At 47.5% G+C, this 12,848-nt stretch overlaps 1 protein-coding gene across 5 annotated transcripts in view; it reads left to right on the top strand.

Annotated features, from left to right (window-relative positions):
* The window catches only part of NFATC2 (nuclear factor of activated T cells 2), a 180,071-nt gene extending 167,436 nt beyond the window's left edge, over positions 1 to 12,635 (top strand). For 2 of the 5 annotated variants that reach the window (XM_074406663.1, XM_039479663.2), the window contains exons 10-11: positions 1,220 to 1,307; positions 8,186 to 12,635. In XM_074406663.1, coding sequence (XP_074262764.1) covers positions 1,220 to 1,263 — 44 coding nt within the window. In that variant the 3' untranslated portion in view covers positions 1,264 to 1,307; positions 8,186 to 12,635. The remainder of the gene's footprint in view (positions 1 to 1,219; positions 1,308 to 8,185) is intronic. The other 3 variants (XM_074406662.1, XM_039479662.2, XR_012519374.1) reach the window with 2 other exon arrangements.
* The last annotated feature ends 213 nt before the right edge of the window (positions 12,636 to 12,848 follow it).

Below are 12,848 nucleotides of genomic sequence, written 5' to 3'. Positions count from 1 at the left end.
GCATCCAGAGATTGGTTTTCGTCCCTCTGAAGCTTGAGGTGACCCATGGCAGGTAGATATTGAAATCTGAAGCTCAGGAGTGATGAGCTGGGTGAAAAATACCACGTGGCCGTTGTCAGGATAGAGGTGGCATTTTAAGGCCCCGAGTGAAGTATCTGATGGCGCCACCTGCTCTTGGACTTGGAGGAAGTCGGTTTAGAGTGGAGGCTGGGCAGTGTCACGTGGGAACTGCCTTAGCGCCACACGCACCTGGGAATGTCTGCTTTGGGAGAGGGTCTGAAGTGGAGGAGAGAGGGAGGGCTGCTTTTCCCCAGGGCAGCAGTAGCCAACCCCAACTAGCCAATTCCTGTAGGAGCCCAACACGTGAAAATCCAGGCCTATAGCTGCATACACGCTAAAAGGATTCATATCTGAAGCCTTCTGTCTCACTTGGAGATTTCGGGGAGCTGGCGCCTCTCGAGAAAGCATCTGGTTTACCTGACATTTCTAATAACGCCGCATTACTCCCTGTGGACTCAGAAAATATTTCTAAATCAGGCATTTGGAATGGACTCGGGTGTTTCAATTTGGCCATTCGAAGGGGATTGGGAAGACAGGTGTTTTGAAAGCCGTAGGCATTATACAGATATAGAGAGGGGTTTACTCAGACTCCTCAGGTCTCATTCTCTTCAAGTGCCTTTGTTGTTCTGATAAGGCAGGAGCTTTTTTTTTTTCCATTGTTGACCAAAAATACAGGAAGAAAATGTGCAGTTTTATGAAGTTACCTGACCACTGAGGTGATATCACCAGTAAGAAGGAAACCAGGGCCCAAATTAGTATATGTAGATGCCTGAAGGAAGATAACAGTTGAGATCTTTGAAATTCTCATTTTCCTTTGCAGCAGAAAGCAGCTTTGTAATTGTTTCTTTGTAGTTGACAATGATTTGAAACCCCTCACATACCCACAGCGGCCCTTTTGTCCAGCTTGACACTCCCCGCCTCCCGCACACCGTGTCATGTAATGCGCTTTGCCCAGTGCCCCATCTCAGTAACTACGACCCTAGTGTTGGGTTAATTCTGGCACAAGTGCTAAGATGTTGCAGAATCGGGGCTTAAACTACAGCCAAAGGGTTAAGTTCTCTCCCGGGCTTGGAATGATATTGGCATGAATTGGAAGCATAAGCGAGATCAAAGCTGATTTTTTCTTCTTCTCAAAAATGATTTTGCAAATCTTTTTCAGAGCTGATAGACACACACCTTAGCTGGATACAAAACATATTATGAAACAGAATGACTGTGATCTTTGATCCGAGAAATCAAAGTGAAAGGTAATTGACATCTTCTGCTTCTCCTTTTGTTTTCCAGCTGTGTGTTTCCTTAACTTGAATTTTTTTTAAGTATAAGAAAACGGGACCATCTGAAGGCCCTCTCTTCTCATTTTCCTGCTCTTAAGGGCTAGAGCGCTCCACTTCTGAAGTGGACACTCCTGGGGACCTCCCTGAGAATCTCAGACCACGTGGCTGGAGCTCAGGGTTGGGCGGGAGAAGGGGGGGATGAGGCCTGGGAAACTTGCATGCTCCCCGATTCCAGGGCCCCACGTCCCAGTTCCGGGGCTGGCTTGCATGGGACAATGCAGCACTGTCCTGGGAGACTGTTCCTTTTTGGTTTTGCACACTTCACTGTGGGTGTCCAGTTAAATAAGGCTCTCCCTCCATGGCGGGTATTCTAGACCGGGGAATAGAGGGGGCAGGGAGGTCAGAAAAGCTGCCTAGGAAACCTCACCCTGTGCTTAGGTAATTTCCAACCCTGATTCCCTCGACTCAGGGTTTCAGCTCCTCCAGGGGCCTTCCTTGTTGTGCGTTTGAAGTCAGCCCCTTGAACTGAGTTTCCCAGGGTGCTCAGCAGAGCCCCTCACCCAGCAGATCCACGGCGATGTGGCCCCTGGGGGTGCGAAGCCCAGGTGAGACATTGAGGAAGTGGCATCACCTCTTTGTGCCTCAGCTTCTTAGCTGTTGTTCTAATTGGAATGAACCAGCACACGCAGTGGCCAGCCCATTATCTTAGAGCTTCTGGTAGCACACCCCCGGGAGCCGACACTTCAGAAGCATGATTGCCAGAGGATGGGGCCGGCTGAGAGGACCCCCTGCGGGAAGGGGCACATTCTTCAACCGTCTGCCACTCTCCCTCCTCAGGACTTTGCATCCGAGGAATCAGGATGATAAAAATGCAAGTAAAAGATCGGGGCCGAGATGGTAAGCCCCTCAGGGAACTTGTCAAAGGACAGTTGCCTTTTTTTTTTTTTTAATTTACTTACTTTACTTTATGTGCGTCTTGGGCCTGGGGACTTTGGCAAGCCAGCGGCTCAGGCCTCTAGCTTACCCCGACATCCAGGGGTTCACAGCTCTGGCCAGCATGGCCCGGTAGGGGTTTTACTGCTGCATCACTCCCCCTCCCCGACCCCACCCACAGCTTCAGGCTACAGTCCTATGAAAGGTTTTCTGTTCTTTTCACTGAGTCTCACTCAAGTATGGCCAGGCTTCTCTGGAGAAGATGAACGTTGTGAAGTTACTTAGCAAGCTAGCCAGCGCAAAGCAGAGGTGTGGGAGAGCTGTCACCACTAACAGGTCTTTTCAGTTATTTTATTTTTATTTTTATTTATTTATTTTTTTTTTGAGGAGGAGTTTCGCTCTTGTTACCCAGGCTGGAGTGCAATGGTGCGATCTCGGCTCACCACAACCTCCGCCTCCTGCGTTCAGGCAATTCTCCTGCCTCAGCCTCCTGAGTAGCTGGGATTACAGCCACGCACCACCATGCCCAGCTAATTTTTTGTATTTTTAGTAGAGACGGGGTTTCGCCATGTTGACCAGGATGGTCTCGATCTCTTGACCTCGCGATCCACCCGCCTCGGCCTCCCAAAGTGCTGGGATTACAGGCTTGAGACACCGCGCCCGGCCGGTCTTTTCAGTTTTGAGACAGAAGTCAGAGGGGAAGGGCCGGGTGCGGTGGCTCACACCTGTAATCCCAGTACTTTGGGAGGCTGAGGCAGGTGGATCACCTGAGGCGCGGAGGTTGCAGTGAGCCGAGATGGTGCCACCGCACTCCAGCCTGGGTGACAGAGGAAGACTAAAAAGTCACAGGGGAGGGCTCAAGACTGCAGTCTTGGGGAAGGCAGGCCCGGTTGCTCAGGGAACTTACCTCCTTGGCCTTCAGAGTCACTTCCCCTGAGAACAGTTAGGACGAAAAGCAGAAGAGCCCAGAGAGGACTTCAGATGCTTTCCGGTTCCACATCCTGACCCAAGCATCTGGGAGTCCTGGGAGTGATTTCAGCAAGGCACTGCCTGGCAAAAGAAACAGTCAGTAGGGACTAGGGGGTGGTGACTTGGGCCCCCTCTTGGCTCTCAGCTTCTTTGATTTGGCCTGGAGAACGCAGCCTTCTCGATTCCCATCCAAGCTTGAGGAGTGTCTTTCTGGCCATGGCCTTTGTGGCTGGGCCCAGGCTCTTGTGGGCACTCACGTGGTCTCATCAGATTTTAGAAAACAAGCTTGAGGTTTGAGCGAGAAGCAGGACCCAGCCTATCCTCTCCTTCCTGTTGCTTTCTCAGGGGAGTCCATTTCAAAGTCAGCAGTCCAAGGGAAAGGGCCTAGCGTGAAATGTACCCTTGAAAGTCCTTTCAATTGATAAAGGAAAGGAGGAGAAAGTAGATGCAGATGTCCGGGCCTTCTAGCAAAACAGAAGATTCCAAGGGCGGAGTGGGATACTAGCAGAAGTCAGTTTCAGTGTTTAGAAATCCAGTACGCCAGCAAGAGGCATCGGCTTCCCCAGATCGCCACCTCCAAAAAGTAGGCAAAGAGAACACCCTACTTTTTCTTCTTTGCCGTTAGCATATATATATACTAGGGGCTGACAGACCACAGCTCTTGGGTCAGTCATGGCCCCCAGCCGGTTTTGGCAAATGAAGTTTTACTGGAACACTTCTATGCCCGTTTGCTTATTGTCTACGGCAGCTTTTATGCCACACTGGCAGGTTTTAGTGAGAAAGAGCCCACAAAGCTGAACACATTACCTGGCCCTTTACAGGAAAATTTGTTTGACCCCTGGTATATCATCTTTTTATGTCTGTAGCCATTTTTAGTAGAGTATGACTGTCCTTCTCACTGAAACAGCTTTTTATATGACTTTGGCATATATGCTGAAAATGTTACACTATGTTTTGTACACGGTTTGTATACACTTGAGATCAGCTTGCTTTTGCCTTTCCAATTTTCAGGCTCGGTAGTCACCCTGAGGTTATCAATACATTCTCCATCAGGCTTCTCACCAGGGCACCTCTCTCTAAGAATGAGCAAGGGTCAAGAGCAGGGTCTGCTATAGCCTTTCCTTGACTTTACACAAATGCACAGAGGATTCCAGGTCCCCAAAAGAAAGAGGATGAATACTGAACTTCACGCAGAAGCCATATCATGTACAAGTTAACTAAATGAGCCGTGAGTTCAAATCCCAATTCTCCTTCACCTGCTACGGAGAGTATCTGTCTGCCCGTCTCTATTTCCCCATCTATAAAATGGGGATGATGGTGTTACTAGGAGTGGTATGAGAATTAAGTAATAGTCCCTGGCACTGGATGGGGCCTGGCACACAGCTCTCAGGAAATGTGAATGGCTCATATTCTTTCCTAGAGAGAAAGGCTCTAAACAAGTAACAGATCAGCAACCCATTTGTCAATCGAATGACAAAGGAAAATCACCTTCCTTAAACCAAGGGACCTAGGCTGATGGTGCAGGGCCCTTGGGTGGGGCTAATGCAGGCATTAAGCACCTGCTGTGCCTGGTGCCATGCATGAGCAGGGCTACCTGAAAATTCAGTACTTGCTTTTGGAGGCAGTGAGGGCACCATGGTAGGAATGTGGGGCGGCTTCCAGGAAGAGGCAGCGTCGGACCGGGGCGGGAAGGGAAGTTAGTTAGGATTTGGAACAGTGCACATGGCCCCGGTTGGGAACAGGTAGGAGGCGAGGCACAGTGGCTGGCCTGGGGGAGATTACTGGAGGAATAAAATGCGGATGGCAATGATACAGGACGGTAGTTCACATCCAAACCTCAGAGGCCGACTTGGGGGCCGATTCTGGCTGTGACCTGAGGTTTCCTGATCCCTTTCTAAGCGTCTGTGTTTTGTTCATAAGTAAACGTTACTAAGTACTTTCTAGGCACCAAGGCAGCATCTAAGGGCTATGGGGGAAAGGAGAGCCTCCAGGCAGCAGGGGACAGTGGGGAGACAGGAGCGCGACTGGGCTGGGGCTGGCCACAGGGGGGCTTTGCCAGGGAGACTGAGCCTTGTTGATGTGAGAAGGAAAAGCCATAGACTGGTGCAAGCATGATGCTACCCAGAGGGGCAGTGTGAGGCAGGGGAGGAGGACAGGAGAGGTGGCAGGAAGGGCACTGGGGTCCCCCTGTACCCTGGTACTCAGGTCTGCAAACCTAAGTGGTTGAGCAGAGACCTCCTCTCAGAACTTAAAGCCCAACGTGGCTCCACCCTGTCACCACCACCTAACAAGCATTTCTGTTCTAGAACTTTCTCCTTATTGGCAGTCAGGGGAGCAAGTGCCAAGATTTCGGAAAGAGGAGGTTCCTACCCAGAGAGGTTTTGGGCCACCTCACCACCCGCAAGAGTGAGAAAGTCTAAGGGCATAGGTCACTGTACAACTCTTCACTTCTATCCGAAGGTAGCTCCCCCAAAGCAGGACTGTTTTCATGCAAGGGGAGGGAAACACACTTCTGCCTGCTTGAAAAGTCTCCCTGCTTCCCAGCCCCTGCCCCAGCCCTGTGTTCTGAGAAAGGAAGCGGCCCTGCGAGAGGGCCTGGGTGCCAGCGTCTCTGCCTACCAGCTATTTTTAGAAAGCTGAGGCTGTGGAAAGTTTTCATTAAGGATCAACTCCTCTCACTTCCTAGGTTGAGAAAACAGGAAGCCCTTCAGAATCCGGGCTTTGAAAAGCTTTGCATGAAGCTGCCCCAACCCCACCTGCCCCGGGCATTCAGCTTTCACTACTTAAACCCACACACCACCATCAGTTCATCCCCCGTGCAGGGGCACAGAGGATCGGGCCTGGGGGCCGACAGACCTTATTCAGCTTCTGGCTCAGGGCCGCTGGGAGTCAGCTGTTACCCGGTACACAGTAGACGCCCAGTTAGTGCTGGTTAGCTAAACATACGAATTCACCCTCTACATTCCTATTAATGAATCCATTTCCACATGGTGGAACAGCTAATACATAATGTATGTATTTCTAATATGTAGATATCTAATACACATATACTGGTCTACAAACCAGTACTGGCTGTGTCTGGGCACTGCGATCATTTCTTTACCTGTATTATCTCATCCAAGCACCTCAGCAACCTGGGAGGTAATATTTTTAGGTGCAACTTACAGACGAGGAAACTGAGGCACTGAGTGGTTATGTCACCAAAGCAAGGTTCACCAAGCAAGGAAGTAGCAGAGGTGGAATTCTAACCCCGGCTGGCTCTAGAACATGACCTCTCATATCCATGCGTGTGGCACGCTTCTAGTCCGAGGACTTATGTCTGACCTTCTGGCACAAAACCAAGCCTATGGTTGCAACGCATGGGATTCAGAGTCCAACATGGAGCCTGGGGATGTTACTGACCGTCACAAGCACCAGCTGGTAAACACCAGGCACTGTGCTAGCTCTTATGTATGTGAACGCTTAGCATCCTCACAGCAGCCTGAAAAGCTATGTGCTAGGATGATTCTCACTTTAAAGAAGAGAAAAGTGACGCACGGAGAGGTCATGTCCTCCAATCAGAGAGGGAACTGGGAATCAAACCCAGCTCGTTCAGCTCCTGGCATTCCCTGCCTCTCTTGTTATGGAGGTTGCAGACCACTGGGGCAGGGGTTTTCCAGGGAAAAACACCCTGCAACCAGGAGAGACTTTGGGCAACTCTTAACATTTAAGCCTCGGTACCATGTAACTTAAGGCTAAGGAGGTGTGGAAAGAACTCAATGTCAGAACTGAGAAATGGAAAATGAACCTACCTTTGATAGGACTCCCAAAGGGGTCTATATCCTTGTCACTTCTGCCCCACGACTAGTCAACGTGGTCCACCTGCAAAACTGAAGGAATAGGCATACTTTAGAACACGCACACGCAGGCTGCCGCTGATCACACCTTCTTATTTCCAAGAATGTTTTAGGGAACCTTTATCCTGAGATCTCACTGCCTGAAGTCTAGTAATTAGTACCTTACCCAGTGGCCGAAGTAGAAGGTGGCTTGCTTCTTGATGCCAGTGACTGGTACTGCCCTTGGTTCCCTGCTAGGAACCCCACACATCCTTCTGGGGTCGGAGGTGACCAAACTTTCCAGAGCCAGGACATGACCCTTACACCGGGTTGTGCTGAAATCAAAACTATGCTCATGTTGCTGGCCTGTCAGTCTTCGGGTTGGGGAGGGGAGCGGTTCTCACTTGCTTTCTTTGTAAGAGGTCCTCTTTTGAGAACCATAGGTTTTATGGATCAAGAAAGAACCGTGTTTTATCAGAATTAATCATATAATAGGCATTTTCTGGATGTCAAAATAGTGGAAGTAGTTTGGTACCCAATAGAAAGCCTCAAGTGTGTGCCATCAAATGCAGAAGTGGAGAAAGTTACTTCAAACATGCCCAAAACATGCCGTATAGTTCAAATCCATTTCTGCCACAACGATTTGAAAAAGTTACCATTTAAGCAATATTCACTAACAGATCTTTAGCACAAAACATTATGGTCTGAAAAAATGATGTAGGAAAGCATTTCTTACATTAAAAATTGTCAAATATACAATCACAAGGAACAAAAAGAGTATTTTAAAAAATAGAGCTGGGCACATGGTTCATGCCTGTAATCCCAGCACTTTGAAAGGATCACCTGAGCTCAGGAGTTCAAGACCAGCCTGGGCAACATAGTGAGACCCTGTCTCTACTAAAAATTTAAAAATGGATCCAGGCATGGTGGCATGCACCTGTAGTCCCAGCTACTCGGGAGGCTGAGGCTGCTAGGAGCCATGATCAGACCATTTGCACTCCAGCCTGGGCGACAGAGCAAGACCTTGCCTCAAACATAAATAGTCCATTAGAGGTTCTAGAAAGCGAACCTGATGCATGTTTTCGGTGCCCTCTCACTCGCCCCATTCTCTCTCTCCCCCCTTTTCTCTTGTAGTTAATGAAATTATCAGGAAGGAGTTTTCAGGACCTCCCGCCAGAAATCAGACGTAAAAGAAGCCATTATAGCAAGACACCTTGTGTATCTGACCCCTCGGAGCCCTCCACTGCCCCTCACCTTCCGTCTCCCTTCATGTTCATCTCCCAGCGGATCGATGTTTGGGCACAAAGCGGACTCTCGCTTAAGGAGCTCGCCACCTCCCTCTAAACATCAGAGAGAACGCTTCCTTTTGTTGTATGTTTTATATCCCAGCGAGCATCCTGGTTGATGTTAATGGTGTTCCGTCCAAATGTTAAGCGCCTGCTGACCAAAAGCACATTCTGCACAAGACAGGACTCTGGAACGCGCCTGAGAACAGAGTGACTGGAGCTTGGGGTGGGCGGGGGACAGAAGATGTGGGCACATCGATTAAACCCCAGCCCTTGCGTTCGTTTTTCCAGGTCACAGATACAGCTCCTGTACCTTTTGAAGGAAAGGAGTTCTCAGACAGAGCAATCAAAGGAACGTGACCCAAGAGCCCGGCTTACAGGGTGAAGAAACCCCAAACCCTCTCGGTAGAGACAGAAACTGAACCGTCAGTCCTTAGACCTCGCCCAGTCTCGGTGACAACTGGGCCACGGCTAAAGCTTTATTTTTGAATTCTCATTCCAAAACAAAAACTGTCTTGCGTAGACAAGATCACCTGTTAAGACTTCTTAGCGTTAAGTTATGACACGTATATGCGTTTGTTATTTTATTTTTTTCCTGCTTTAAAAAGCTGGCCAAGGCATCTAGCGCTCCAGCTGTCTTGGCGAGCTGTTCTTAACCCCTGCAGCACGCTGTCCTGCTAACACAATTTCCATAGACTTGGGGGGCTAACCCAGGCTACAGAGAGTAAGCACCCGTCTGCTGTAGCTGCACAACCTAGATGCTTTGCAAGGTTCCGGCTTGCTCTCTTGCTAGCAGCCAGAGTGCTTTTCCAGAAAGCAGTGGAGAATCTCAAGCCAGTGCATTGAATTGAGGAATAGCAGAAGGGCTAAAGAACCAAGAAGGGAAGTGCGGGTATTTTTGTTAAGCAAGACAGCCCTAGTGCTTCTGGAAGCAGGTTTCTACCGAGAGAGAGGAAAAGGGCTGAATTCCCTCTCTCCTAAATTCAAAGTGGGACAGAGAAGCTCAGGATGCTGTTCCAAGGTTCATTGGTTAATTTCATTGTTTAATTTCACCTGAACCTATTACACCTCCCTTCTGCCCCTGAAGACCTGTCTGTATTAGGATTCCAACACAAAGAAATCTGCTTGAATGCGTCCTTCAGTTTGAATGAGCTCTGTTCAGACCAGTTGTGTGTTACATGTGATTTCCTTCCTTCCAACTGTTTCCACTGAGCGCACCCACGGTCTCCCCTAGTCCTCCACTGGTGCGATTTTTATGATTTTTACAAACAAAATCCTCAAAAGTTCTTGGCAGATGTGTTACTGCAGATACCCCAGGACCAGCGGGGATTCCTTTTCAGCCATTCATTTGTTTACTCAATAATCCACAGCAAAATGAAACTATTCTTAGCACTCAGACTGTACTTAGAGGGTTTTCTCAGTCCAGTCTGTCGGCAGAAGGCCTCAGAAGAAAGTCATGGCCATTCAGTGCACACCGTGGGCTTTGTCAGCCCTGGCTCTCCTGTCAAGGTTACCCAGAGGTAAAAGCTTCCTGAGAGTGGGGCCAGGTGTGCTTGGCACTCCAGATAGAAGACAAAATGCTCAGACTGCAGCCTGTGCACTTGCATGCAACCTGTTGGTCAATACCTAGCATTTATTTTTCCCTAACAATGGACAGCCTTTCCCTCACCCGCCCTAAGCTCAGAGTTGAGCAACATTCTCTTTTAAATAAACAGAATGCCAGTAAGAGGCTGACCCCTACCATAGAACTTCTGGGATGCTAACTACTTCCTTACGAACAAAACAAGTTCCTATACTAGCAGCTTCACCTTAAGAATTTTCTCTCCAGCAATATTGACTTCACTGGGGAAAAGCTGAGAGTGTAGTGAGTGATGTGTTCTCACTTGACCTGGCTAGGAGCCACTTTTTGCACATGGGGGAATTTGGCCTTTCCTCAGTTATCTGAATGTTTTACCCAAGTGCCTTCCTGCTATTGTAGCAAAGTAGCTCTGCTTCCTCGCCCACAGGGTGAAAAAGGCGTAATGCATTTTCCATCAGTCTATGTTTGCAAAAAGGCCTCCTGGTAGCTCAACCTCCTGTATGCATGTGTGTGTGTAATACACACAAAAACCCCTCTCTTTTTCTAAGACATCTTAGCTGGATATTATAGGAAGCACTTTCATAAACAACGATACCAAATAGCAAAGGAAAGAGAAACAAACGCATTAGATTTGAGACATGAACAGGCAAGAGAAAGTGTATTAGGAACTGACAGCTCTCGAGGAAGTTTTTTTGGTCAGTTACAAATGCTAGGAGGAAATTTTGCCAAGAATGATGGCTCATGAAATATTTTCGGTATGGGAAGAGGCAATAAGATCCTCTAAGAGAACGAGAAAGTAGAGGTGTCTAAATGGTAAAGATGGGTGTGTTGCACGTGTGTTAGAAGGATCTCAGCTAAGTCAAGGTTTGCTCTTGCTATATCTAAGTTAACGTAAACATGTAGCACTTGACAGACCTACCATGTTGCTGAATGTAGTATATTTCCAAAGTTTGCAAGTCTTCCTGTATTGTATAAAAAAAGCTGCTGCTTGATAATATATATAGCAATCCAGATTAATTAGTATGTTATTAAATTTTATTTTCTTACCTGTATTTTTATGCTTGTTACCTGTCCTCAAAATATTACACCCCTGTTGGAATTAGATTTATATTTATAAATGGTCAGAAATCTTTTGAAGTGTCTCCTTTTACCCATAGGTTGATTCTGTTTTTCTTAAGAGAAATGACATACTCTTGAAACATTTGTTAATCATTCCAGGAAACAAAAAGCCTTATCATAAAGTCTCCGCTCAGAGCCTGTTAGTCACCTGTATGGAAGACGGCATCTCAGGAGAAGGAATGGCTTTGCAGAAGGAGGAGCTCCTTTTTCTTGCTCAAGAATTATGCTGACTTCAGCCCTGAGCCTGGATCTGGTTGCTGAGAATCATCAAGTGTCTGTCTAGATCTCCCTCCAAAACAAGTAGTCTCCTAGGTGATACCGATTTTAAAAACTGACACCAAAATCCTACCTTCATTGTAATGGAATTCGAAAAGAATTCATGTTCACAGAACCCTCTGTTCAGGCAAATCTTTACAGAGGGGACCAAAGCTAAATCCTGGTAGGTAATTCCTGTATGTTTTATCCAAAGGACAGTTTTCCAGCAGAGACATAACCAGGGAGGAACTGATTCCTTCAAAGAACCGGGAGGCACTGATACTGCATTCTTTTGTTTACATCCAGTAGCCAAGACGCCTGCCGCAGTGAGTCAGTCTTGGAGACTGTCACATTTAGGCAGTTCGGAAGTTGGTATGTTCTATTTGTCACTCTGGATTACAGTGAGGCTGAATTTATTATGTCAAAGAAAAATAAAAGACCTTCCCAAGTGCTTTCTATTGCTCAGAATTAAAAGAAAGTTTTCATTTCGAGTTTACAAGAGGCATGGATGGAGTTGTGACGTTCTTGACAAGCTGGGCTAACTTCTCCCGAACTCATTTCCTGGAGGCACAGTGCTTGGTGACCCAACACATCTTAACCTTGGGTCTCCTAGGCTGGAGCTTAAAGCTTGGGCATTAAGTTTTATGGAACCAAAACAGCCAACTGCATATAAGTATATTCCTGCATTCCAACTAAGTGCTTAAGAAAAAGCAGCATCACATACAATTGTGATCAGAATCATCCATTTCCCTCAGCCTTTGTGAGTGCCTTGACCTAAGCCAACATCACTGTCTTAACTCAGTCTGTTTAAAAACAAACTTTTCTGGTGGTTGGTAACAGAGAGATGCTCCCTGAACCCTCAGGGTCCTGGGAGCTGGAAGTGAAAGGGTTATTAACATTCTACCTTTCTGCAGCTGTTGGTGGACTAAACTCCCTGCCGAGTTCAGGCTTTGAATGGAATGGATGCAAATGATGATGTTTCCATTAGAGCAGGTGCTCACTGCATTCTGATTGGCCGGAGCAGGCCGAGGCTGTGGCTGTTGGAACCACAGGCTTAGCATCCTGGACATCTTGTCAAAGAACCTCACTCACCCCTATGGCCTCCACAGGCCTTAGAGGAAAGAAAACTAATATAGTTCTCCAACACATAGAGATCTCTCCAACACGGTGGTGCTGGCAGGCTTAGGTTTGGAAAATCCTGACTGTTAAAGGCGTTTGAATACATCACATTCCTATGCAAATGTTTTTAATCTCCAGTTTAATGTAGTTTATTTTTCCTATATGTAAAGTATTTTTATACGGCTTGTATCATGATAGTTTAGCAATAAAACAGTTGGAAGCAACAGCAACTTTGGTGTATCTTTCTTTTCCAGGGAGGCTACTCGGATATCCCTTTTACATTTCAGGCTCACTCAGCAAGGAACATTTTGTGTGTGCATTTATTCCTCATCTCAGCCCTGGGAGGTAGGGACAGTCCCACTGTGCTTGGGACTCAGGCTCAGAAGCCACTTGTCAGAGGTCATGACAAGTGACCTTGCCTGGTCAGCCTGAATGTGTC

Source organism: Saimiri boliviensis, chromosome 9 (genome assembly GCF_048565385.1).
Source record: "Saimiri boliviensis isolate mSaiBol1 chromosome 9, mSaiBol1.pri, whole genome shotgun sequence".
Lineage (NCBI taxonomy): Eukaryota > Metazoa > Chordata > Mammalia > Primates > Cebidae > Saimiri > Saimiri boliviensis.
This window is presented reverse-complemented; position numbering and strand designations above follow the sequence as displayed.